Source organism: Melanerpes formicivorus, unplaced genomic scaffold (genome assembly GCF_026170545.1).
Source record: "Melanerpes formicivorus ecotype bairdi unplaced genomic scaffold, bMelFor1.0.p_v2 SCAF_4, whole genome shotgun sequence".
Lineage (NCBI taxonomy): Eukaryota > Metazoa > Chordata > Aves > Piciformes > Picidae > Melanerpes > Melanerpes formicivorus.
Window position 1 is genome coordinate 5,931,642 of NW_027142356.1, and position 25,887 is coordinate 5,957,528.

The window sequence follows — 25,887 nt, forward strand, 5'->3', positions numbered from 1 at the left end:
GCTGCTTTACACAGCAGTGGTCATAATCCATCTCTCTTACTGCTTCTTGAGAAATTCCACCTGCCAGGGTCATCTGATAGACTAGTATCAGAAATGTCCCAGTCTGTGATGAGGCTGCAGCTGTGACTTCTCACACTACAGTGGACACAACATATGGTACTTACAGGCCTTCTGAGCTGTATAATCTTTGTGGCTCCTCCAGGATAGAGGAACCTCAAAGAAGCCCAATGTTGGCCAAGTTCATACGATTAACCACAGGGATTTTATCTAGGTGGAAGCAAGAAAGGAGTTATCTTGTATAAAGCTTGCAGTAACAAGCTGACAAAATACATTGGAAAATCTCCCCCCTGGCTCCCTGCACACCCAGTGTACTCATACTCTTTTGTTCTCCCCCAATTTAGGAGCCATTGGGTGACGAATGAAGGCTCAAACCCTGATGCCGTATAGCAATGAGATTCAAGAAATTCAGAGGGCAGAGAACCTCAGAAGTCCTCCCAGAAGTCCTTTATTGCTGGGTTGTAGAATCTCCAGCATTACAGAGTCTCAGAGTTCCACTTACAGAAGGCCTCAACAGATGAAGAAGCTAAAAGAAATCTTGAGCATATCCCTAGCAGCATCCCTACACTGAAGCCCTTGCCAGCAGTAGCTAAACAACAGAAGGAGAAGTCCCTAACTGAAGTCCTACCTGAAGTCCTACCAGAGTGGCCGTTTTTTACACCCTTTGTTATCAATCACTTAACCAGTAAAATGCAACCACATAGATAAGCTAAAATCTTTTCCCTGTAAGAGGTGCTGGCATGTCAAGGAGGTGGCTTCAGCAGCATGTTCCAATCCAAGGGTGCCAATGTGAGACTGTTGTTCTTGGCACACACGGAATGAGATTGTTTTGCTCTAGACAGTGTGCTAAGGGATTGGTCAGCTAAGGAATCCTGCACTCTGCACACATCCAGCAGCTGCCCTCAGAACAGTGGCTGTAACAGTCAATACTCCTCTGACTTGAGAGTGGAGGGACAGCTAAAGACCTCAGCGCAGAAGGCTGGGCAGCTCTGGGAAAGCCTCGGCAGTATCACTGTGACAGAAGATACCTTGTCACCTCAAGCTGAAAAGCTGTGAGGTGAAGTACAATTAAAAGGTTGGTAGACTGACACAAAAGGAAGGTAGCCCACTTCTTAGAATGGTGGTGGTGAGGCAAAGGGCCACAGGTGGTGCCAAGTGAAACACAAGCCAACTTGCATAACTGTGTTGCAACAGCTGCTGGCTCAGCATTGCCCAGCCAGATTGCTCAAGATCCTGAGCCCACCAATATACACTGGCCCTGACATGCAGAGCAGCTACAGTGCCACAACTTCCAGACCTGCTGGCACAGGGCCCAAGGAGATTGGAAAAGGCAGAGTTAGGGAAGAAAGGTAAGGTGTGCAGCAGCCTACAGGCAGCCTGATTGTTCCAGGGGAATGGGGAAAAGGGGCAGGGGTCAGGTAGTGCTGAGGCCAGCTTTAATCAGGGGGAAGGGGTTCCTCTTATGAGGCATGGGCAAGCAAGAAGAGGAGCAGAGGCCGAAGGAGAGGCTGGAGACTAAATCACTCTATTGTTACAAATTACCTTCTGATTTCTAAGCTCAAAGCACCTATTGCAGGTGAAAAAGTTCATATCCACTGGAGATGTTGTGACATTTTATACTGGACTGGCAGCGTAGCACAGTAGTGACTGAGAAACATGAAGTAAGCCACAAGGATACATTTCAGACAGCAGCAAAGGGGTGTCAGTGGAGGCTGGTGATGGACACGATTCATTCAGTCTTTCTGGGGCTTTTATGTTATTTTCAATCCAATCTCATTCAAGGTACACTGCTGAACAAAAACCACTAATGCTTATATTGCTAGCATAGTAATTCCACATGAATTAAGAAGACAAAGTTTTAAAGGATAGAGTCACTGAGGTTGGAAAAGACCCCTGAGATCCCCAAGTCCAACCATCAACTCAGCACCACCATGCCTACCAAACCATGCCCCAAAGTGCCATGACTATGCATTTTTTTAACATCTCCAGAGATGGTGATCCCAGCACTTCCCTGAGCATCCCATTCCAATGTCTGACCACTTTTCCCTTGAAGGATTTTTTTCCTAATATCCAATATATGCAAGGTGAAAGGGCCTGCCAGGGAGATCCAGATCCTGGGTGTCCAATGGCAAGATGGCTGTCGCCACATCCCTCAGGAGGTGGGGAACAGAGTAGCCACTATAGTGCAACCCACGAACTAGAGACACAGTCCTTTCTGGGGCTTGTGGGCTTCTGGAAAATGCACATTCCTGGGTACAGTCAAAGTGTGAAGCCTCTCTTCCATGTAACATGGAAGAAAAATGATTTTGTGTGGGGACCTGAGCAGCAGGTAGCATTCAACCAGATCAAACGAGAGGTGGTCCAGGCTATGGCTCTGGGACCTGTTCAAACTGGGCCAGAGATCAAGAATGTGCTGTACACTGCGGCCGGTGAGAATGGTCCTACGTGGAGCCTGTGGCAGAAGGCTCCTGGTGAAACCAGGGGCAGGCCCCTAGGTTTCTGGAGTAAGGGGTACAAAGGCTGGATATAGCAGAACGAGAGAACTGGCCAGTGCTGTACCTCTACACTGACTCCTGGATGGTAGCCAACGCCTTGTGGGGGTGGCTGAAGGAATGGAGGAGGAACGGGTGGCAGAGAAAAGGGAAGCCTGTCTGGGCCGCTGACCTGTGGCAAGACATCGCTGCCCGCCTGGACAGGCTGCCAACCAAGGTACGGCACATCGATGCACACATCCCCAAGAGCAGAGCCACAGAGGAACACAAGCACAACCACCAAGCAGACCTGGCTGCTAAAATCTCCCCAATAGACTTGGACTGGGAACACAAGGGTGAGCCGTTCTTAGCTGGCTGGGCCCATGACACTTCTGGCCACCAAGGGAGAGATGCCACATACCGGTGGGCTTGGGACTACCCACTTCTAGTTTTACTCCATTCCCTCTAGTCCTATCACTACCTGACACCCTAAAAGGTCACTCACCAGCTTTCTTGTAGGCCTCCTTAAGATAGTGGAAGGCCATAACAAGGTCTTCTCAGAGCCTTCTCTTCTCCAGACTGAATAACCCCAACTCTCTCAGTCTATCTCCATAGGAGAGGGGCTCCAGCCCTCCGATTATCCTCATGGCCCTTCTCTGGACACATTCCAGCCCATCCAGATCTTTCCTGTAATATGGGCTCCAGAACTGGACACAGTACTCCAGGTGGGGTCTCTCCAGAGTGGAGTAGAGGGGAAGAATTACCCTTCTCAACCTGCTGGCTAAGCTTCTCTTGATGCAGCCAAGGCTCTGGTTGGCTTTCTGTGCAAGTGCACACTGGTGGCTCATGTTGAGCTACTCATCCACCAGCACCCCCAAGGCCTTTTCTTCAGGGCTGCTCTCAAGCCAGTCCCTGCCCAGCCTGTATTGGTGCTCAGGACTACCCCGACCCAGATGCAGGACCTTGCACTTGGTCTTGTTGACCTTCATGAGGTTGGCTTGGGCAGAGCTCTCCAGCAGGTAGGGGTTTCTCTGGATGCCATCCCTTCCCTCCAGCCTGTCAGCTACACCACTTGGTGTCATTGGCAAACTTGCTGAGGGTGCACTCAATGCCTTTTATCCTCCATTCACGTCTTTGAAGTATTGCAGCTGTTTGACAAACAAGAACAAAGGCTACTTAAAGCAAAAATGGAGCAAAAGGGAGTGAATCAACAATTTTATCATGAATGAGCATTTTGGGATGTGAATCAACCATTTTATTCACCTACCAGGAACAGCAGGAAGATGAGGCCCTCTACAGACAGATAGGCCTCCTGTTGACATGTCCTGGTCCTCATGGGGGACTTCAACCAGTATCTGTTGGCAGGACAGCACAACAGAGCACAGCAGTGCACAAAACTCAAGGCCAGCCTTGGTTGCTGTGTCCACAAAATGTTGGAGTTCAGGATTCTTAGGACAAGAAGCAGCACGCTCACGACCCTGGACTTCAAAAGAGTGGAGGTTTGCTAGGAGGAGTACCATGGAATAAAGCCCTGCTGGGGAGAGGGGCCCAAGGAATCTAATATTTAAGGATTACCACCTCCATGTTCAATAGCAATGTGTCCCTACAAAATTTGAACATGCTGAAACAGCAAAGCCCTGCAGCTTCTACTCTGTGCTGGAGGCAGACAGTTGTTGTCCCCAGGAAGCCACTTTGTTTAAGTTCACTCAAAAATTAACTGAACAGCAGTAAGAAAGATTTCTACTTTGCTGTCTTTTCCACACCCTTTGTCTTCAGTCCCTCCTTCTAATAACATCTCCCTGTCTCTTACATGCAGCAAAAATGCAGGGATCTTCTGTCCACACTAGCTCTCTTGTGCTCCCCCATACAGAGGATGCATGAGGAAGTAGATGCCCAATTTCATGTCAATCTTCTCATCTTTCATTAAAAAACAACTGATAAAAGTGCTTTCAGAAACACAATATACATCCTGCCACATGCCCCAGGGGCCTTGATGCTTTGTGTCCCCATGTATGACCACTTAAAATCAGCCCAGCTTCATGCTGCCTCTGTGCCTTCTCAACAGCAGCTTCTTCTCTACGTGGGCCTTACAACAAAGCAGATGGCAAGAGACCATTTTGGGCTGCAGGCTCACAAACTAGCAGCTGCACGGACTTAGAGCTTCTGCTGTCAGCTGCCTTCTCTCCTTGAGAAGACTCTATAGCATCTTAGCCTGCAAGTTACTCAGCCATTTGTTATGATGACAGTCACACCACTCACACTCCTCTTTTTCCCTACCAAGTGTAAAACCCCTCCCCACACGTCTTCCATTTTGGGCTTTTCTCCATCTTCTTGTGGACAACGCCACCTTCTGGTGAGCACAAAAAGAGGCTGCCCCATTTTTCTGCACACCTTAAAACCACAATGAGAAACTTCAATGTCATTTACTTTGACCCCAGAACCAAAGCTTTTATCCTCCTCTTTGTTCCCAAGATGGCTTGCAAACCCAACAAAAAAATTCAATGGGCAGCAGTCACTTGCAGGTACGACATCCCCAAATGGTTGTGCCTGGAGACAAATGAACTGCTAGGGCCAAAAGCACTGATTCTGATCTACCATCACAGGGAGAGAAAAGCCATCTTAGCTGTGCTTTCTGGAATAGGAGCAGTGTAGGTAAGGAATGAAGAGCCCATGAAACCGAGACCCACAAAATACCCTGTGACTTTGTCTCTAGGTCTATATAATAACACCTCTAAACTTAGAGGACTTCCAAGGAGGCCTGAAAAGTGTACTGGAGTTGCAGCCTTTGTGTAGCAGGGATCTTATTTTTGTGGGCAAAGTGCCATCAAAGACAATTCCAGCACTCAGGGCTGCTCACCCTGATTCTAGGCAGATTCCTAGATTTCCTTCCTGCTAGCAGATGCAAACAGCAATCTCGGGACTGCAGTTAAGGTCCCTGCTCACCAAAGTGCATTTCTACACTTACTCATTAAACCCCATTAACCCTACTGGATGATGCCAATTTCACCTGCTGAAACTCAGGAGCACTGCACTTGTACTCTAGACAAAAATCATGCCAAAAATCTTACCCAAAAGTGTGAATTTCTTGAACAAAATGCCCAAACCTAGGTGATTTTATAGCCTGTGCACAGCCTTTTTTCCCTGGGCCCACAGGCAAGTATTAATTCTCTACAGAAATCTGTTGTTTCTGGTCATGAATATTCTCAGGCTAAAGGGCAAGACAGCTATAAATATAAAGGATGAGCTGGACTCTTCCCTCTGCTATTGACAGGCTGTGCCAACAACAGTGGTTCTAGAATGTCCTGAGTCACCAAGGAAAGACAGGAATCCCTGCTGCAGGGGGAAAGTTTCCTGCTGCAGCTACCAAAAGCATGCCACCAACCTATCGTTGTGGGAAGGAGGAGGTCCTCTACAGCACTGCTTCTCAGGTACTTAGGCCTTTCTGTCCATTATACCATCACTTACATGCTCCCCAGGTATAGCTTGAGCCAGGTGCCTCCAGGGAGGAATGCCAACAATGAAATCCCTGTGCGCTTACATCCTTCAGACTGCATCCGCTCTTCACACACCTTTTGGTTCAATGGTGATCCTGGCCTGACATCTGCCAACACCTCTGGATTCCTGAATGGATTCCTCCACGGTCTCCAGGCAGCAGGCCCGTACTTGAATAGCTGCACTTTCAACAGCAGTGACTGCTATTACAGGAAAGCAAAAAACCCCAAGGTAAGAGCCCCAATAGCTACTAGTCTACTCAGCCAAAATCCAGACTAGATACCAAGTATGAAGAGACATGTGGCTGCCTCTCTGCATGGCATAATCCTTAGTAAAGAGAAGAGCCAGAGTGGCCTGGACATCTCCTTTCCAACACTGGTTGCCCAAGGTAACTACTTACTATCAAGAGCAGTAGGTAGCTTGCTTCCAAGCTCCTGTGCTTACAGCTTCTGCAAACCACAGGTGGATGCAAGAGGTGCAAATGACAAGAAAAACCAGCAATTGTTTCTGCTGCCTTTCAGCCTATGCAGGTTCAGGTCCTTTACTTCACCTCCAGGTGAAGTGTGTGTAACACGCAGACATCCAACCAGTGTGACTCTCAGTATTACTACTCCAGGAACATTCCCCATCCCACAATGGTCCATCACATACCAGGTGAGAGCTGCTGAGGGGACACACAGATAGCCTGGACAACTGCCCCGGCAAGCAGAGAAAGAAATGCAAGTGCAATGGGATTTTGTTCCAAAGTACCCACTGCTCCTATTCCTGTTCTCTTGAATTTTGCCAAGAAAAGCTGTTGCCTTCATTTCAGTCCACTAAGCATCTTTATTTGTCATCAATAAATAATCTCAGGATGGGAACACAAAGGCTATCAGTACCAAATACTATTCAAGCTACAACAAAAACTGTCACCAAGGCATATGTCTGGAGTTCATGCAAGCTAAAAGAACTTCTTGCAAGCTTAAAGGATTTCTTCCTCTCTCCTTCTGTGCTCACAAGCCTGCCCTAAACACCAGACAGGCTGCCACGGCTTTTTTTCTCTGTTTTGCTCACCTAAGTAATTCTTGCCCCTTTTCAGGGGCAACACACTACACAGTGCAGCATTTAATAAGAGTAACCTGGTGCTCAACACACACTGTGCTGCTCTGCTGGGTGCCAGACCTAGCTGTTATTACTCTGCCTACCCTTGAAAGGGATTTAGTCGTAATCAGCATGCCATCTGCATCAGAAGGAAAAGGTTTGCTAGGGTTGGGCATTTCCTTCATAAAACTGACCCTCTGTTTACAAAGAAATCTTTCTGGCTGCAGCAGAAAGAAAATTGCTAATATGTGGCCTGATTTCAGGACAGGTAGTGATGTAACTGTTGCCCTAAGGGATGAAGGGTGATGCAGGACCAAACCTTTTCTGAGTAAAAACTGCATTTCTTGCATCTTGACAAGGGTGCCTTTGAAGGAACAAACCAAGACTCTTCCATTCAGATTGACCACCCAGCAAGTAGTGGCCACAGCTCTGTGTGTCTGTGTCTGCACACACACACACGCACACACGTATGTAAACATAAACACATATACACACACATGCATATAAATAAATACATATATGCATAAATAAAGGGAAAAAAATCTACCCATAGTAAACTTATAGTACACATAAGCCTGTATTTGTATCTGCATTTCTCTTTTACTAGAACCTGGTGAAAAATGACAAGTTGGCCAGAGCCAGCAAAACCAAAAGTCTTCCATGGCTTAGCCAGATTAATTTGCTGGATATCTTTGCACTCTCAGCAGAGTAATGTTTGGCTGTAATTACTTTCTGCTTAATATGCCAGCTTTATGTCAGCTACTAAACAGCATCACAATTCTGAAAACCTGTGTAAGTGACTTAATAGCCCTGGTTCTTTGCCTTGGGAAATCCAGGCTGACTTAGTTAATGGTACAAAAAGCGGTTTCAGTTCCCCATTAAGTGCTGTCACTCTCACTGAAAACCACTGGCTTTTTGAAGAGAGGCACAAGAACCGTAACTCAGCTACTGACTGCCACTGCTAAATGAATGTGCCCAGTCTGACTGCACACACACCACTCCAGACACCCTATACTATTACACACAAAGCGCAGGTTTCATACCTCTCTTTTCCACCCTTCCAGCACAGATTCTCCCTGAAGATCACCTGCTAAGTTAATGGTGACCATTGCTTGTAGTAAAGACTGTGCCTTTTGCTTTTTTCATAGAATTATAGAAAGGCCTAGGCTGGAAGAGACCTTAGAGATCATCTAATCCAACATCTCTGCCATGGGCAGGGACACCTCCCAACTAGACCAGGTTACTCAAGGCCCCATCCAGCCTGGTCATGGACATTTCCAGGGACAGGGCATCCACAACCTCTCTGGACAATCCATTCCAGAGTCTTGCCACCCTCATAGTGAAGAATTTCTTCCTAAGATCCAATCTAAACCTATTCTCTTTCAATTTAATTCCATTTCCCATGCCCCGTCAGTGGACACTCTTGTAAATAGTCCCTCTCCAGCCTTCCTGTAGATTCCCTTCAGGTACTGGAAGGCAGTTATAAGGTCCCCCCCAGAGCCCTCTCCAGGCTGAACAATCTTAGCCTATCCTCATAGCAGAGCTGTTTCAGCCCCTGGACCATCCTTGTGGCCCAGCAGATCCCTGTCTCTCTTGAACTGGGGAACCCAAAACTGGACACAATACTCCAGGTGTGGTCTCACCAAGGCAGAGTAGAAAGGGAGAAAAACCTCCCTAGACCTGCTGGACACACTTTTCTTGATGCACCCCAGGATACCAATGGCTCTCTCTTGGCCACAAGGGCACATTGCTGTCCCATGGAGAACTTGGACTCCAAGGTCTTCCTCCATGGAGCTGCATTCTAGCAGGGCAGCCCCTGACCTGTACTGGTGCCTGTCATTATTCCTCCCCAGCTGCAGGACCTTGTAATTGTCCTTATAGTCCTCACTGAACTTCATTATGTTTGCCTCATTGCCACATCTGACAAGATTTCTCCTTCCCATTAATGACCCTTGCATCTTTATAGCTTTTAGAGATTATATGCTCCTCCAGTAATTCCTCAATTACCAGCAATTATTCTGCAGTAATGATTACAAAGTACTATAAGCATGCCTCTAGGAAATACACTTTCCAGGAATTTCTTCAGATTTCTTAAGGTATCTCTGCAAATAATTACATTAATCTTCTATGGGATGTAGTAAAAGCAAAGAGAAAAGGAAAGACTATGTCCCCTCAGAGATATGTAAAATAGGGCTTGGGGAGTTTTGTCACTCCAAATGCCCCCTCAACATAACACCAGGCTTATCTTATGGCCTTTATTCTTAAACTTGAGCAAACTTCCTGTTGATTTGCAGAAGGATGTGGAGATGTTCCCACAGGGATTCAGAAGAACCCTACTTCATCTGAAAAGGTAAGTGAAGAAATGACACAGATCTTAATTTCTGCACTCTCTCTCACTTAACACTGTAACCTGAACTGACTGTCTGAATGCTACAGAGGACAGCACAGAGCCAAGAAAAGCGACATGAGAATCACATGTGGAGAATATGAGAGCTTGGAAGGGAAATGGTGTTGAGTAGGGTGATAACTAAGCTCCACCTGTATCGCTTCCAGCTCTGGTATGTCACTCTGCTTTACTAGCAAGAAAAACAGTAAACCTAATGAAGATGGGAATGAAAGTCAGTTTGTTTCAAAGTACTGAGGAAAAAACTTCACAACAGACAAGCACAGGGGAAAGCCTCCTCCCCTCGCAAAACAAAGATTGTTTGGATTACTTACTGCCAACACTTTGCCTTTTGCTGACAGTGCCTTGTAGAAGCAGCATGCTGTGGTTTAGATCCAACTTTGCAGCTGTGTTCACAAATTCCAGGGCAAGACTGTTTCTGCAATAACACTTCAGTCTCAAGCTGCAGACTCTCTCATTACTCGTCTCCTCTACCACAAGCGTATGAGCCTGAGTCCTGTGTCTCTTGAGGGCTGTGTGCATAGCACTTGCTCAGCATCAGCTTCTGCTGACAGGTGTCCTTTTGTCTCACTGCTGCAAAACCACTGGGGACATCTCAGGCTGGACCACTTGCACACTTGTGAAACTGCACATGCACACAGCTAGACCTCAACTAGAACACGTGTGAGAACTGCAGGGAATCAGCTCCTCTTCCTCTACATCTTCCAGGTGCTGGAGAAACTCAGCAATATTCTGCAGACAGATTCACATACTGAGATTCAAAAATGGGCCCCTGGGTCACGTAAAGAATGTAGCAAACGTGCCTCTACCTGCATCCTGTTTGAAAAACATGTGCTGTTGCACATATGCACAAGCCCCTGACATTCTCAGAGCCCTGACCTGACTGCAGCTGCCGAGCGAGAAGCAACAGCATCCAGTGAAGCATGCTTGGCCCAGCTGTAGCTCTACTGAGCACTAAGGTGGCAGTACACAGAAATTAGTCCCTCCAGCCTCAGTGCTCTCAGGTTTGGTGCAGGGTGGGAAAACATGCTCTCCTCATGGGGCTCTGGGCTGCTGAGGGAAGGCAGAGAGCAAACAAAACACATCTCTCATGTCTTTAAGCCCTAAGATGCTTCCGGACCTGTTTAAAATATCTCCAAAGTCTGCTTGTAATTTCACTCCTTCGCACATTTGTATCAGAGAATCCATGTAAGATGTGGTGGGTTTACCTATGCTGCACTTTCTGTTACAGAAGTAAAAAGAGCAGTGCTTCTGTGAAAAAAAGCTCATCTAGGTTCTAGAACAAAAGCAATCACATTTGGCAAAACCCAACACAAAACTCCACATTACTCGAGCAACAAACCACAATCTGTAATTTTAATAGAAGCAATTTTTCCATGGTTATTTAAAAAGTAGAGAAAGAAGTCCCCTGAGTGCATGAAGTCATAACCAGTTGGTCACCAACCCTTTACAGACCATAGAGATCTGCAGGGATCCCACTTCTGCTCTCCATTTGAAAGCAGCATCAACAGAGGGAGGAATAAAATGGATACAAGTCATACTTGGATCAGCCCTGGTTCCGGCACAGCAGAGATGAACAGTCAGGACAGCATGCTTTTATCCTCTTCAGCTGACCCAGCCCATAAAATTATCTATCACATACCGTAAACCATACTTGCTTCTCTCCATCCCTGGCGTATCTCACTTCCCATTCTGCTCCCAAGGACTGCTTTCCTGGTTCCTGTGACCCATGTATGTTCACTGGGCTGAGTACAACTTTGTATACTTTACAGGCTCTAGGCTTAATATTTGTTTTGTTATTTTGTAACTTATTTTCATTTCAACCCACAGGTCTCCTCTCCTTCTCCTAACCCTCCTCTCTGCTGGGGAAGGGTCATCAGGAGACAGAGCAACTGCTGCTGTTTAGCCCCTGCTATGGTACAAACGTAGACATTAAGAAGATCCAGAAATCATCAAAAGTGATTGCATCACCTCAACATGCACCATGTGCCACCAAAAGCACCTGACTGGCACTTCTGCAGAAACCCATTCCACTAGGGCTGAAGTGTAAAGCACTGGCTTAGCCCCAGCCCACACTTGTATTTCACCTACTGCCCCAAACTAACTAACCAGGGTATACAAATTACTGTGGCTCAGCTGACAAAAGGCAGTTCAGCTGCCTCTGATTGTGTGCTGAGACGCTCAGGAAAAGCATCGTTTTTGTTTGCTCGTTTTGATTGTTTGTGCACACTTTGCAACAGGCACCAGCGGTACAGGTTTTCAGGTCACAACAACAGTGGCCACCCACTGCTTTTAAGAAACCAGAGAGCAGAAATGGAGAAGAATGCATACATCAAAACAGTAACTACTAATGCTCTTGGGTACTACACCCAGCTTGCTATGTTTAAAACAAACAATAAAATAAGAAATAATGCAGCTAAACAGCTTCCTTGGGAAACAAAATCAATTCTGCATTTGTTATTAATTTATTTTTTTTTAAAGCTATTAATATGGTAGTTTCAGGGTAAAAAAAACACATTTATCTTCACCCTTCATGTCCAGAAACAGCTCTGGACCAGCTGCAGAACTCCTGATCCTTCAGACAATTCAGTATCACGAGGGAAGCAGATGGTCTTTGAAATGCAACTACTTCACGTACCAGTTTTATCCCATGACCTGTGTATCTCATCTTTCCTATCACCACATTCTAAAACCTAGCTGCTGTCTGAGGCAGTGTGTTCATCTTCTCTTTCAGACAGAGCACGTTTGGATGAATTATTGGCTTCTCCCAAAGGAACGGCCCCCTTCCGCTGTGGCAAGACACTGAAAAAGGCCTCCTTCCAGTCTCTCTTCTCCAGGTACGCAAGGATGATCTCAAATACTGCAACATCAAGACAGACAATCAGTTCTTGTGCAGGGAAATAAGTGAACTGCTGACAGGAACACACCCCTAGTCTTAACATTACAGAGGTTTACATGCATTTGGCTGTGGCATCTTTAGAGCTGATGAAGCAGAAGCAGAAACAGCCAAGGCAATTCTGCTACTGCTGCAGTCGAAAGCTAAGCACACTGTGAGGCTTCATTTGTAAGAGTTACTGCAGCAGTGCTTTACTGTAGTGGCTCCAGTTTGAACTAACTTCTCTCAAGGACAGAGAGAAATATCCCCCCCAGTCTATACAGACTAATTCTTTCCCATGTTTGACAGGAGAACTGCTGTGGAAGCACTTCAACAATGACCTTTCCACCGTCCTAACATACAGACAGCACAAAGTCTTCCTAAAACCTACTATATTTACTTTTCTCTTTCACTTCCAGCTGAGCTTATGGCAAAAGTCCTTCTTAGTCTCCATGCTCTGACCCTTTCTTCCTGTTTCTGTTATGCTAACCATACAGTGACACCCTTCTACTCCTGTTTCATCTCCCAAAACATTTTCTCATTGACAGTAGCTTCAAGTTGTATTCTATACAAAAATCCATCAGCAAATTCTTACTTGGAAAAAAAACCCCAGGCTATCCAAAAAAGCCTCTCAACAGACTGGGACTCAGCAGGAGCAAAGGCAGGGGCAGGCTCTATAGCTGGTGAGTAAGCTAGACTTGGATGACAAATCTGGGAGGGGTGGCTCTCCAAGCTTGGAGCTACAGGAATAGTGCTAACACCAGTGGAGAATGCTGCCTTCAAAGAATGCACCCAGCACAAGCGTTCTCATATGCTGTCACTTGGCACTGAGAAAGAATCAAAGGAGCTGTGAAGGATTAAAAACCCCACCCTTACAGAGTTAGGCAAATGTTCAGAAAGAGAGGAGCAGCATTAAATCTGCTGACAACACAAAAATAAGTGGGGAAGCTGAGAGAAAGAAGAGCTACCCTTCAGGAAGATCCTGACAGGCTGGTCAGGTGGGCAAGAAAGAGCTGCACGAAGTTTAATGAGGCCAAGTGCAGCATCTTGCACTTGGGAACACATAACCCAGGAATGCAACCCAGACTGGGAGCCACCTGGCTTGAGAGTAGCACTGTGAAGGACCTGGTCTTGGTGGACAAAAAGCTCAACATAAATGAACAATGTGCTGCAGTGGTAAAGAAAGCCACCAGGATGCATTACTAAGGGTATCACAAGAAGGGGTAAAGATGCCATTCTCATACTCTACTCAGCATTGGTTAGGCTGCACCTCGAACACTGTTTACAGTTTTGGTCCCCACTATACAAGAAGAATGCAGACAGGCTGGAAAGGGCCCAGAGAAGGGCCACAAAAATGACCAGAGGACTGGAAGGCCTGTGATAGGAAGGAAGGCTGAGAGAACTGGGTTTGTTCGGCCTTGAGAAGAGAAGGTTTAGGGGAGAGACCTCACAACCATGTATAAGTACATGAAGGGCAGCTATCATGAAGAGGGAGACTCCCCTTTTACAAAGAGGCACATACCAAAGACAAGGGAAAATAGGTACAAGCTGCTACTGGCAAGATTCTGACTGGATGCCATTCCAACTATTAGACATTGTAATAAACTCCCCAGGGAAGTGGTGGATTCCCCTGTCTACATCAGACAGCCTCACGGCCAGCCTGACAGGGTGTTGGGCCATTTCATTCAAACTGCATTCTTACCCTGAAGGGCTGGACTAGATGATCCTTGAGGTCCCCTCCTCCCCCTCTATGAATCTCACAATGACTGAGAGTCAAGTTACAGCAAATGGTCACATTTGCTAGAGGTCTCCTGGATCCAGGTTTTACTGGACAGACAGCTGACAGAGATATTGAAGAGTTGGCCATTTTACTCATCAGGTTATTCACCCAAAACATACTGTGAAGGAACTGGCCCTCAAAGGAGTATATTAATATCACTATAAGTAACTGCACAAAGCACCTGTGGCAAAAATGCTGGCTTAAGAGATGAGTATAAGGAGCACATTTCCTCTTCCTTCCCTTGGAAGTTCCCTTATCTGAACAGTAAAACGAGAACTGGGGAAGAGGGTGGCTTTTATAGAACAGTGGCTTCTGTGCTGGGCTGCAACAGCAAGAAAAATACTACACAAGGACAGAAAACAAGCAGTGGTAATAGTTGGTAGACATCATTGCAGACTGGAACATACATTACTGTGGTGGGTTGAACTGAACAGAAAAAAAACTCTCTCAGCTATCCCTGCAGCTGCATTTTGCAAAGCAGTGTTACACAGACCTCAAATCACCCAGATTTTATAATTCTGAGTTGTAAAAAAATAAGTCTCATGCTACACTGTGTCAGTCTTCTAGCATCAAATATTTAAAGCATATGAGAGTTCCTCATGCCATTTTAACACGACAATACAAGCACTGAATTGCCTGTGGAAATAGATGGCAACCCCATGCCAGGAGAGAGACAGTAACCAAGCCTGTTAACGACGCTGTCAATCTGCCACCACCAGAGGGCACATTTAATTAAAGCACTTCAAAGCCCGACGAGGCAATTCAGAGCTGCTGCTTCAACAGAGACTTTCCAAACTCCTAGCTATTGGAAGCAGTTCCACAGGGACCAGGTGGGTCCTACAATCTCTTGTGGCAAGCCAGGTGCTGTACTCTGCTAGCTTTAGCTTCTGTGCCAAGGATGGGGACTCAGAGGCCAGAATGACCAACACAAAACAAAGAAAGGGTGAGCAATCAGTTACGCAAAGCAGTGAGGTGGACACACTTACAGACAGCTAACTACACAAACCTTCTCACTGACACTAAATTTGTAATATGAGATTTGAGAAGCAGCTTGATTCTGTCCACCTGACTCACACCTAACTCCCTTGAAAGCTATCTTCTTGGATCTAGGTTGTAAGCTGTTAGTGTTAAAATATACACCAACACCTTAATTACAACTGTTACAGGTACCTCTGCTTCTGGTGGTGCTGGCTTTATTTTCCTGCTCCAAAACCTTAAGGATAATACTGCTACAGTGTAATTGTTAGCTTCAAAAAGGGTCTGAGTGTTAAAAGGATGAGGGCATTGAGTCTATCATCAGTAAATTTGCTGATGACACCAAGCTGGGGACAGGAGTTGATCTGCTGGAGGGTTGAGAGGCTCTGCAGAGAGACCTCGACAGGCTGGACAGATGGGCAGAATCCAAGGGCATGAGATTTAACACATCCAAGTGCCGGGTTCTGCACATTGGCCACAACAACCCCATGCAGTGCTACAGGCTGGGGTCAGAGTGGCTGGGGAGCAGCCAGGCAGAGAGGGACCTGGGGGTGCTGGTTGATGGTAGGATGAACATGAGCCTGCAGTGTGCCCAGGCGGCCAGGAGGGCCAATGGCATCCTGGCCTGCATTAAGAACAGTGTGGCCAGCAGGAGCAGGGAGGTCATTCTGCCCCTGTATACTGCACTGGTTAGGCCACACCTCGAGTACTGTGTCCAGTTCTGGGCCCCTCAGTTTAGGAAGGAGGTTGACTTGCTGGAACGAGTCCAGAGAAGGGCAACAAAGTTGGTGAGGGGCTTGGAACACAAGCCCTATGAGGAGAGGCTGAGGGAGCTGGGGCTGCTTGGCCTGGAGAGGAGGAGACTCAGGGGTGACCTTATTGCTCTCTACAACTACCTGAAGGGGGGTTGTAAACAGGCAGAGGTTGGTCTCTTCTCCCAGGCAGCCAGCACCAGAACAAGAGGACACAGTCTCAGGCTGCGCCGGGGGAGGTTCAGGCTGGAGGTCAGGAGGAAGTTTTACACAGAGAGAGTGATTGCCCATTGGAATGGACTGCCCGGGGAGGTGGTGGAGTCGCCGTCACTGGAGGTATTCAGGAGGAGACTTGACAGGGTGCTTGGTTAGATGGGTTAGTTGATTAAGTGGTGTTGGATGATAGGTTGGACGTGATGATCTTGAAGGTCTCTTCCAACCTGGTTTATTCTATTCTAAAGCCTTTCAGCTGCAATTTGAAAATGCTTTAGGAGGGCAAAGGAAGATAAGCTCAGACAAAATGAAATGTCACCAATTAAATGGAGTGAAGTCATATGCCTAAAAATCTGGCACAAGAAATAAGCACAAGACCACAAAGCAGATAAATGAAAGCTTCACCATCAACAATACAAATCATACCAGGCGCTCCAAAAGGTAAGAGACAGACTCGAGAAAGGCTGACACTAGAGGTCAGTGTAAGATTACTGCAGAAAAACTCCAGTAGAAAGCTACACCTGGCACAACTTCTGATGAACTGGATAATACTGAAGTCCCATTCTTGCCTGTATAAAGCAGTGTTTAAAGACCAAGCTTTAGGAACATGTAAATTTTTTTAAAACTCCAAGGAGCTTGATAATTTTAAATTCCAGTGATATGCTATATTCTCCTCCACATGCCTCCTCAATCAAGGGTATTTCAAGAAAGTAAAATATCTTTGAGCAATGTGCTATATAGTAAACTTGAAATGAAGCAAAACAGTATAAAAGAACCTTAAGTGGGTCAAAATAAAGGCTTTGGACACCATGTCAAAAATTTCCATAAAGGTCTGAGTAGGCTCTGTGTTGCATGTGTTTTTGTTCAATGACCACTGAAGGATAACCTAATAACAAAGCCAATTTTAAGAAAGGAGTGGAACTCAAGACCTGGTTAAGCAGCTGAACCAGGAAACCAGGTGAAAATAGAGTTATGAAAGCTCAGCAGATTGAGACTGCTGATATCAGATAAGGTAAGTCTACAGGTAACTAAGCAGTCCGTGCTGAACAAAGCTGTCCAAACAGGTGAAAACCTCACAAATGTTTATCTTCCCCTAGGATAAAATATGAGATAAGTTTCCAACATTTCATTCACTAAAGATTGAATCTGGAAACAAGACCAAACAATGCCAAAATGACTCATGGGACAAATCAATAGAATAGGAGGTGGCTGTGACAACACTCTCTAGAATAGAATAGAATAGAATAGAATAGAATAGAATAGAATAGAATAGAATAGAATAGAATAGAATAGAATAGAATAGAATAGAATAGAATAGAATAGAATAGAATAGAATAGAAGACCAGACCAGGTTGGAAGAGACCTTCAAAATCATTGTGTCCAACCTATCATCCAACACCACCTAATCAACTAAAACATGCAACCAAGCACCCTATCAAGTCTCCTCCTGAACACCTCCAGTGATGGTGACTCCACCACCTCCTCAGGCAGCCCATTCCAATGGGCAATCGCTCTCTCTGTGTAAAACTTCCTCCTAACCTCCAGCCTAAACCTCCCCTGGCACAGCCTGAGACTATGTCCTAAATATTGTGCCCTAATATTTAAAGCTCAGGGCAATTACTGTATCCCAAAGGCAACTAGGTTCAAGAAATACCAACATAATAAAGTAAGATTCAGGTATGTGCACTACAGTGACATTTTGAGGGCCCAAACTCTGAGTACCACAGGTATATTCTATAATAGTGCAACTATTTTAATTAAAACTTACCATGATTGACAGCTAGCACTTTTCGACTATTCATCTTGACAAAGTTTCCAAGCGGGAGCTGTGCATGGCCAATTCCCTGCTCTACAGCTTTTCTGTAAGTAATTCCCTGGGAGGGAGACACCAAAACAACACAACTGAGAATCACCATTTCAAATCAGCCCATACAGACTACTGCAAGTATAATTTTTTGGCAGGTTTTGCTAGTACTGCCATGGTCTTGCTTTAGAAGATATTTACAAAAGGATATTCCAGTTAAAACCTGCCTCAAGGGCTACCTCTAAAAAAACATAGTGCTCTAGAATCTGTCTGCCATAGCCTGTTCTAAGGGCAAGTTTATGCTTAAGTGCAAAGTTATTCAGATTGCAGTAACCAGGTATTTTTTTCAGCGGAAGAGTAAAGGATAAAGAAATTTTCCTTGCTTTTTTTCAACAGGGTAATTCCTGCATCAAAGATGGGCAAAACATAACCTTCAAAATTCTGTAAACACTTCATACTATAGTAACTATATGAAGGATCTGCTTTAGCTCCCTCCTAGCTTTTAACTGTGGACTAACTGCTTAAGTATGATCCCTTTCTTTAGCATCACACTGAAATATTAAATGCCACCAGAAATTACACAGGAGCGTCTCTGAAGAAAAGCAGTAATGGTGCTGTGTATTTCCCAGCTGCATTCTCTATGACATTCCAGGTCCACACAGCACAATTCCACACACAGGTATGGAACCAGATCCCCGAGGCATGTGCATTACTTAGCCAAGTTCTCCTGACAAGCAAACTTGTTAAAAAAGAACATCCAAGATTCAAGTGCTGTTCTCCATCTATATTTGGGCACGCGTACACACAAGAGCGCATGCGTGCACAGACACGAGCACATGAACAGAAACCAAACCCTTCTGGCTGAAAATACGGCCCCCAGCAAGCTGAGCCGTGCTACTAATTCCATTCCTATATTTAAACTGAAAAGATAAAATCCTAAAAAGCTCAGCATGTCTGCACCCTGGAACACGAGCCACTGCTGCCACCATGAGGTTTGGTTTTTTTCCCCCCTTTTCTTCAAAATGACTTCAAAAAAAGACTTCATTAAGAGAATTTTAACAAATCCTGTTATTTACTTTTGTTAGTTTGCAGATGAACAGCAGGATTGTCAAAGAAGGTGCCCCCACTAGGGAAAAAACAAAAAAAGCTGCCAAGAGACTCTGTGTACCTTGTAGTGATTATGATCCACCAACCCTCCAATCACATAGGCTTTCTTCTCATCAAGCTCGCTGAGGACATCTGGGGAATCCGAGGTGAGATATACAAGGTCTTCTTTCTTTATTAGCTCACTATAGTGCTCTGATCTAATTTGGATATCCTTAAAAAGGTAGTTAAAAGAAGTTAATTCAAATGATGAATTGCTGGACAAGCTTTACAGACTCTAAACGGAACTAGCAAAAAGAAATCCAAATAGTACACAGTCATTTCACATCCCTCATTCATGTGTAAGTACATAACAGACTGCAGATTGATTTGTGCATACATCACAGAATCACCAAGGTTGGAAGAGACCTCAAAGATCATCAAGTCCAACCTGTCACCACAGACCTCATGACTAAACCATGGCACCAAGTGCCATGTACAATCCCCCCCTGAACACCTCCAGGGATGGTGACTCCACCACCTCCCTGGGCAGCACATTCCAATGGCTAATAACTCTCTCAGTGAAGAACTTTCTCCTGATCTCGAGCCTAAACTTCCCCTGGCACAGCTTGAGACTGTGTCCTCTTGTTCTGGTGCTGGTTGCCTGGGAGAAGAGACCAACCCCCTCCTGGCTACAACCACCCCTCAGGTAGTTGTAGATGGCAATAAGGTCTCCCCTGAGCCTCCTCTTCTCCAGGCTAAACAATCCCAGCTCCCTCAGCCTCTCCTTGTAGGGCTTGTGCTGGAGGTCTCTCCCCAGCCTCATTGTCCTTCTCTGGACACGTTCAGGTGTCTCAGTGTCCTCCTTAAACAACAATTCAGTCTCTACAACACTGACTTCTGAAACCCTAAATGAACTTTACGAATCCTTAAGTTCTTGTGATTTTCTTCAAAGCTTACTGTGTTTCTCCTAGGAATCCAACTATTTTTCATGTCCACTTTTCTAAAAAAGTGAAACCAGACGCAAATGCTTGCTTAACATGACTGTTTGATGAGAGGTTTACACTATGCTTTTGTACAGGGCATGCTCAAATAAAACTGTTTTTAATTACACAAAGTGCTCTTCATCTGAAGTTCTTAGAATATTGGTTTAACAGGGGGTCACCAGGAAAACCAACAGGAGTTTGACATTCTACTTCACTGAAGAACACTTCATTGTTGAGAGGCAACATAATGAAGTGAAGAATCCTATCACTGGAGGTGTTTAGGAAGAGACTGGATGGGGTGCTTGGGGCCATGGTTTAGTTGATGAGATAGTGTTGGATGATTGGTTGGACTCGATGATCTCAAAGGTCCTTTCCAACCTGGTTAATTAGATAGACAGATAGATAAATAGATAGAGTAGAATCATAGAATAGTTTGGCTTGGAAGGCACCTCCAAATCATGACTTCTAAGTCTTATTTTTCACCAAGCAAAAAAAGAGCACCAGAAAAACAGATTGTTAGAACTGCCTAGATCTTCACCTGCCAGAGAATGGCATCTGTTCAGTAAAACCAGGTGAAAATCCAGATTTATGATGAGCAGTTTTTGGTGTATTTAAGTTAAATTAATTAAAAGCATGTATTGCAACTCTATTTTTAGTATGTTATTGCTGTGATGTCTTAGAAAAACTCACATAGAAAAAGCACAGTTCCTTCACAACTAACAATCTGGTGAACAGCTATAGCCAAGATTAATTTTTCTCTTTTTACAGAAATGATCAATTACTCACCTTCCAGTTCACCCATCCTTTGTCATTTTCATTCATGTTACTCTTCAACTGTCCCCCATGGCTGGTCAAGTAAAACTTTGAAAAGAACAAACAACAGGTACACAATCCTGAGATGTTAATATGCTAGTCTGTTCCTTCTCCTTGGAAGACTTTTACTACCCTTAATTATTAGCTACAATCCCTAATTATGGATTTTTTTTACCTGGCAGTGGCACTAAGACCATATTCATGCAGTTAGTAACATACTGAAAAAGAAATGAGACTTAAAAAAAAATAATATCTGTGACAGATGAAACTGATTATCAACAATATCTGGCAGTCATCATCTGCATGCACATTATTTTCCACATATATAGAGATTTTTAGTCACATGTGGGTTGAAACCTAACCTATTACAATAGAAGTAATTTTCTCATTAAAAAGAAGCAGCTTTTTTTCTTTTTTTATTGCTACAGTTCTCACCACGTGGGACACAGATGCCCTTCTCATACACTTTACATATGGCAATACAGACAGTGTTCAGTTTGCTTAGACATACCTGCACAGGGTGAAATGCTTTGCGGTTCTCTGCATAACATCTCTGAATTTGCTTGTGAAGCTTCTTAACATCCTGTATACAACACAATTTGTTTTTACATAGTCCTTCAGACAGACCACCATAAAATGCTTTACCATGAGCCAGTCAGAAGCTAAAGAGAGAAAAAGGAAGCTTTTAACTGGCAAAAGTGACTCCTGCCAAGAGTGGCTACCAGACACTGAGAAAGAACAGCCACTGTGAAGGGATTATGCCGACAAGAAAAAGCATCTGCCACAAAAGAGTAATAATTAGACAGCTCTACACGTGTTCAATTTGCACTATTCTAGGGAAGGAACAAAACTCACTGGCATTTAATTATATGTAATCATACACCCAAAATTCATCTGAGGAATCATGTAGATTTATCACTGTGACAATACTCAGTCTTTCATCACGCTGAGAATAATGAAGCAAATTACATAGGCATAATTAATCTGAAGAAGTCCAGAACAATTTAGTGTCTGGCTCTGGCATTTTGACCTGACAATTTGGACAACAGTTAACTAGGACTACTTAAATTGCAGCAGACTATTTTTAACAGTTAGGGGTTTTGCAAGGTAGGTTACACAGCTTTATTGTCAATGCCCCAAAAGCTCTGGATGAGCAGCTGGACCTCAAAGGTCTCCTCCAACCTCAACAGTTTTATGATTCTGTGATTCTACCTCATCTCCATGAAGGCAAACAAAATATTTGGCATGTTTATATAAAGGTATGTTCCAAACCCTAAAAAAAAACCCAAAACTCATCAGCTGACATAAGCAGGTCTGAGAATCACAGCACAGCACATCCTAACTGTGCTTTGCAAGCTGCTCTCTGGTTTTTGTGCTCTGCCACTACAACACTGTCAGAGCATGCAACACTTGCATTTAACGGGTACGTTTCTTTTACCTTTAGCACCATCAGGTCATCAAAGCTGCAGTCCACAATGAGGCGAAGTGTACTAGGAACAACTTCCCTTCGCAGACGCTTTCTGTCACTGCCTTCATGACTGGCCTCCAGCTTTGACTGACGTTCCAGTTTTCTCTTCTGGCGTTTTTCTTTTCGTTTCTGCCTAAACAAACAAACAAATCTTCAAAAGAGCACCACCCAATCTGCTCAGGTACATGTTATGCACAGAAACACACACTTTCAGCATCAACTTGCTTGTCCTATGACTGTGGCAATTTAACCTTACCCTATCGCTTGCATTTGGGCTAGGCTGATACCAGCATGAAACACATATCCCATCTTTGTGAAGTTCTGCAGGTATCAACAAAGACAGACTTCTGACACAAATGCAATAGTGGGAGTCTCATGGATTTAAGAGTGCTCTGGGTCAGCTCTCATAGCAGAAACAACCGAGAAGACTGCCAAAATTCAAGTATCATAGAATCATGGAATTGTCAGGGTTGGAAGGGACCTCAAGGATCATCTAGTTCCAACCGCCCTGCCATGGGCAGGAACACCTCACACTACATCAAGTTGCTCAGAGCCATGTCCAGCCTGGCCTTAAAAACTTCCAGGGGTGGGTCTTCTACCACCTCCCTGGGCAACCTGTCCCAATGTCTCATCACCCTCACCTTGAGGAAAGAACTTTCTCCTAACATCCAATCTCAATCTACCCACTTCTATTATTGCTCCATTCCCCCTAGTCCTATCACTACCCAACATCCTAAAAAGTCCCTCACCATCCTAAAACGTCCCTCATCAGCATGTGGAAGGCAAATTTACCTCCTGTTTCATTGAACAGTTTTTCAAAAGGCATCTGAAAAAACGGTTTCTTCTCCCTGTTCCCTTGAAGGGAGCAGGCAGTTGGGAAATCAGATTTCAGAGACAGCAACTTTAACAGCCACTGTCTTGAGAAGGAACAGTCACATTCAGCAAGTTAAGAATAAACTGCAATCAGTCCATTTGCAGTTACACTTTCTCTCAACAGAATCACAGAATCACCAAGGTTGGAAGAGACCTCAAAGACCATCAAGTCCAACCTGTCACCACAGACCTCATGACTAGACCATGGCACCAAGTGCAACATCCAATCCCCTCTTGAACACCTCCAGGGATGGTGACTCTACCACCTCCCTGGGCAGCACATTCCAATGGCAAACAACTCTCTCAGTGAAGAACTTTCTCCTCACCTTGAGCCTAAACTACCCCTGGCACAGCTTGAGACTGTGTCCCCTTGTTCTGATGCTGGTTGCTTGAGAATAAACCAGACGCTCATCATCTTCCACTACTGTTTCAATGATTACAAATCAACACAGCTTATAGCATGTTTTATGTGTCAAAGTGTATTTTTTTAAGTTGCTGGTTTTGTAAGATTCACCAACTCTGACAGCACCAGGAAAAGAGGGCACAGCCCATTCAGAAAGCAACAAGGCCACACGTTGTTTCTCCCTTCTGAAAAACCAAGAAATAACGCACATTGGAATCCCTCCTGATTATCTTCTTCGAGTTGAGGAAGACTTCTAGTATGAAGTGAGGATCCTTACCTTTAGAGCCTCTTCATATGTAGGTGGAGTAGCCTGTCACTACTGCTTTAAATCTGCCATAGGAGAAAACGGGTTCAACTGCCTTGATTTCCTGAAGATCTACATGCAAATTCTGCTAGCGGTGAACACTACACACGATCCTAGGAAAGCTACTCACAAATCATACCTTCGTAGATCTTTCTGTTCTTCCCACTGTTTCTGCTTCAATAGCTTCTTCCTTTGCCTCTTGGACATGGACTCCAGGCATTCTCCCTTCTCTGAGCCTTCCTCTTGTCTCTCCACTGGACTGTCACTTGACTTCACCGTTTCTTCCACATCAGGAACTTCAGGGGACATGGTCATTTCTGTTGGCACCTCTGGACTTTCTGATGACATTAGCTTTTGGTCAGGCTTACTGACTTGTTTCCTAACACATGGCCAATGTTTCATTTAAAGCAAGCTTTTCACTCACCAGTTCTGTCAGAAACAAAACAACGGTATGAGTGTCATTAACAAGAAGTCCAATTAGAACAAATACCACTCCACATCTACCATAAACCTGAATAAAGAAAAACTGAGAGACGACCTTTTGTTTTGTTTTGTTTAAAGCTAGGTTGGTACCTCTGCAAACAGTAACACATAAAACAGCTGGGAGATTACGGCCTTCTTCAGACCACGTCTAAAAGTCTGCCTGTTGTATTTGCAGCTATTCAACAGTTTCCAATTAAAAGCTTTGTGAAAACACAAGTGCATAGAAGTAGAGAAGTAAAGAATCATACTGGATAAAAGGAAGAACATCAGCAGTACTATTATGTGTACCCAAACTATCCTCAAATTAAAGAGCTGTTTTGTGGTACAACTATGGCACCATGGCAGGAAAAAGAAGCATAATTTAAAAGAGACTAAAGCCATTTTGAGGGGAAAAAAGTGTTAACAAGCTGTACCACTTTGCAATTTTTATTTCTTTAGAGAAGGAAAAATATTGGCCAGCCACTGATACCTGCCCTGCCAGGGGGCAAAACACTGCAAGTAAGGGGATTAATTCAGCAGGATGCTCTATATCCAAATCAATCACAATTATACAGTCTCCTTTCCAGTGCCAAGTATTTTTTCATGTTGAAAACAAAGATACTGAACCACCACAGCTGTCAAAAGAGAACCACTTAACAGCACTGCATCGACAGAATCAAACGCAGCAAAAGCCAGTCCCCTAGCTTCATCAGTAACACAGCGTGAGGAAACTTACAAAACACAGAAAACTGAGGTGTTTTAGGTAACACCCTGAGACGAGGGAGTAGGGGCGGGTTAAGACAAAAGGCCCAGGGAACAGGGCTGGATGTCGGTGCCAACGATGCGGCCTGGCGTGGCACAGGTGTGTCCCCAGCCGCGGCTGAGCGCACGCCCAGCAGATGCCGAGTTCCGCACATCCATCTGTGTAGATATAGACACATCTATCTACCTACCCACCTACCTATGTATATACATATCGCACACAGAGACACGCAGCCGCTATTTTCGCTCAAGCACCTCTCAACTCCACAGCACCGCGGCCACCCCCCGCCCCGGAGGGCCCGCAGGAGGTCCCCAAGCTCCCCACTGACGGCCGCGAAGCCGAGCGTGGGGAGAGGAGGACACGTTTCCCAGGCCGCCGGGAGGCCGCCATTTTTCTGTCTTGCTTTCCTTCCTTCTTTCCTTGTGAGGAAAGCCGAGCCCGAAGCTCAGCTCGCCCCCACCCTCACACACCAAGGGGCAAGGGACGCGGCGGAAGGACGGGCAGCCACAACATACCACAGCGCGGCGGCGCACGGAGGGCGGCAGGGGAAGGAAGGGACGCAACCGCCTCCCACGCGCACGCGCAACCGCCGCCCCGCCCGCCCGGAGCTCAGAGCCTGGCGGGCAACGGGCGGGGGTCACAGGGTGGTCAGGGGCACCGCCGCTAAGGGGTCCCGAGTCGCAGGGTCACACAGAATCACGGAAGGGTAGAGGCTGGAAGTGGCTTCTGGAGGAGCTCCTAGTCCACCACCACCACCCACTACCCCCCCCCCCCCGCCAGGGCAGGGTCACCTACAGTAAACCACACAGAAACTCGGCCAGGCGGGTTT

General features: G+C 45.3%; 1 protein-coding gene across 3 annotated transcripts; it reads right to left on the reverse strand.

Moving 5' to 3' along the window:
* Positions 1 to 10,838: 10,838 nt before the first annotated feature.
* On the reverse strand, positions 10,839 to 25,632 carry TRMT10A (tRNA methyltransferase 10A). Of its 3 annotated transcripts, none has more exons than XM_068136809.1 (8): positions 25,574 to 25,632; positions 23,973 to 24,262; positions 22,224 to 22,382; positions 21,297 to 21,368; positions 20,759 to 20,833; positions 19,072 to 19,221; positions 17,868 to 17,973; positions 10,839 to 12,364 (listed from the first exon to the last, which is right to left on the reverse strand). In XM_068136809.1, exons 2-8 carry the CDS (start codon positions 24,051 to 24,053, stop codon positions 12,198 to 12,200), a joined length of 810 nt encoding a protein of 269 aa, XP_067992910.1. In that variant the 5' UTR covers positions 24,054 to 24,262; positions 25,574 to 25,632; the 3' UTR covers positions 10,839 to 12,197. The 3 variants fall into 3 exon arrangements, with proteins under 3 accessions (XP_067992910.1, XP_067992908.1, XP_067992909.1); XM_068136807.1 differs by having other exon boundaries at positions 22,224 to 22,386; XM_068136808.1 differs by lacking the exon at positions 25,574 to 25,632 and adding an exon at positions 25,313 to 25,477 and having other exon boundaries at positions 22,224 to 22,386.
* Positions 25,633 to 25,887: the final 255 nt, after the last annotated feature.

What these genes read in the sequence shown, in the direction of transcription:
- TRMT10A (XM_068136807.1), bottom strand. Translation starts at nt 24,235, where the DNA reads ATGAAACATTGGCCATGTGTTAGGAAACAAGTCAGTAAGCCTGACCAA. An exon ending in AAGCATTTCACCCTGTGCAG is followed by an intron (nt 20,834 to 21,296) that starts GTATGTCTAAGC and finishes TTCTTTTCAAAG; the next exon opens with TTTTACTTGACCAGCCATGG. An exon ending in AGTGCTAGCTGTCAATCATG is followed by an intron (nt 12,365 to 17,867) that starts GTAAGTTTTAAT and finishes TTGATGTTGCAG; the next exon opens with TATTTGAGATCATCCTTGCG.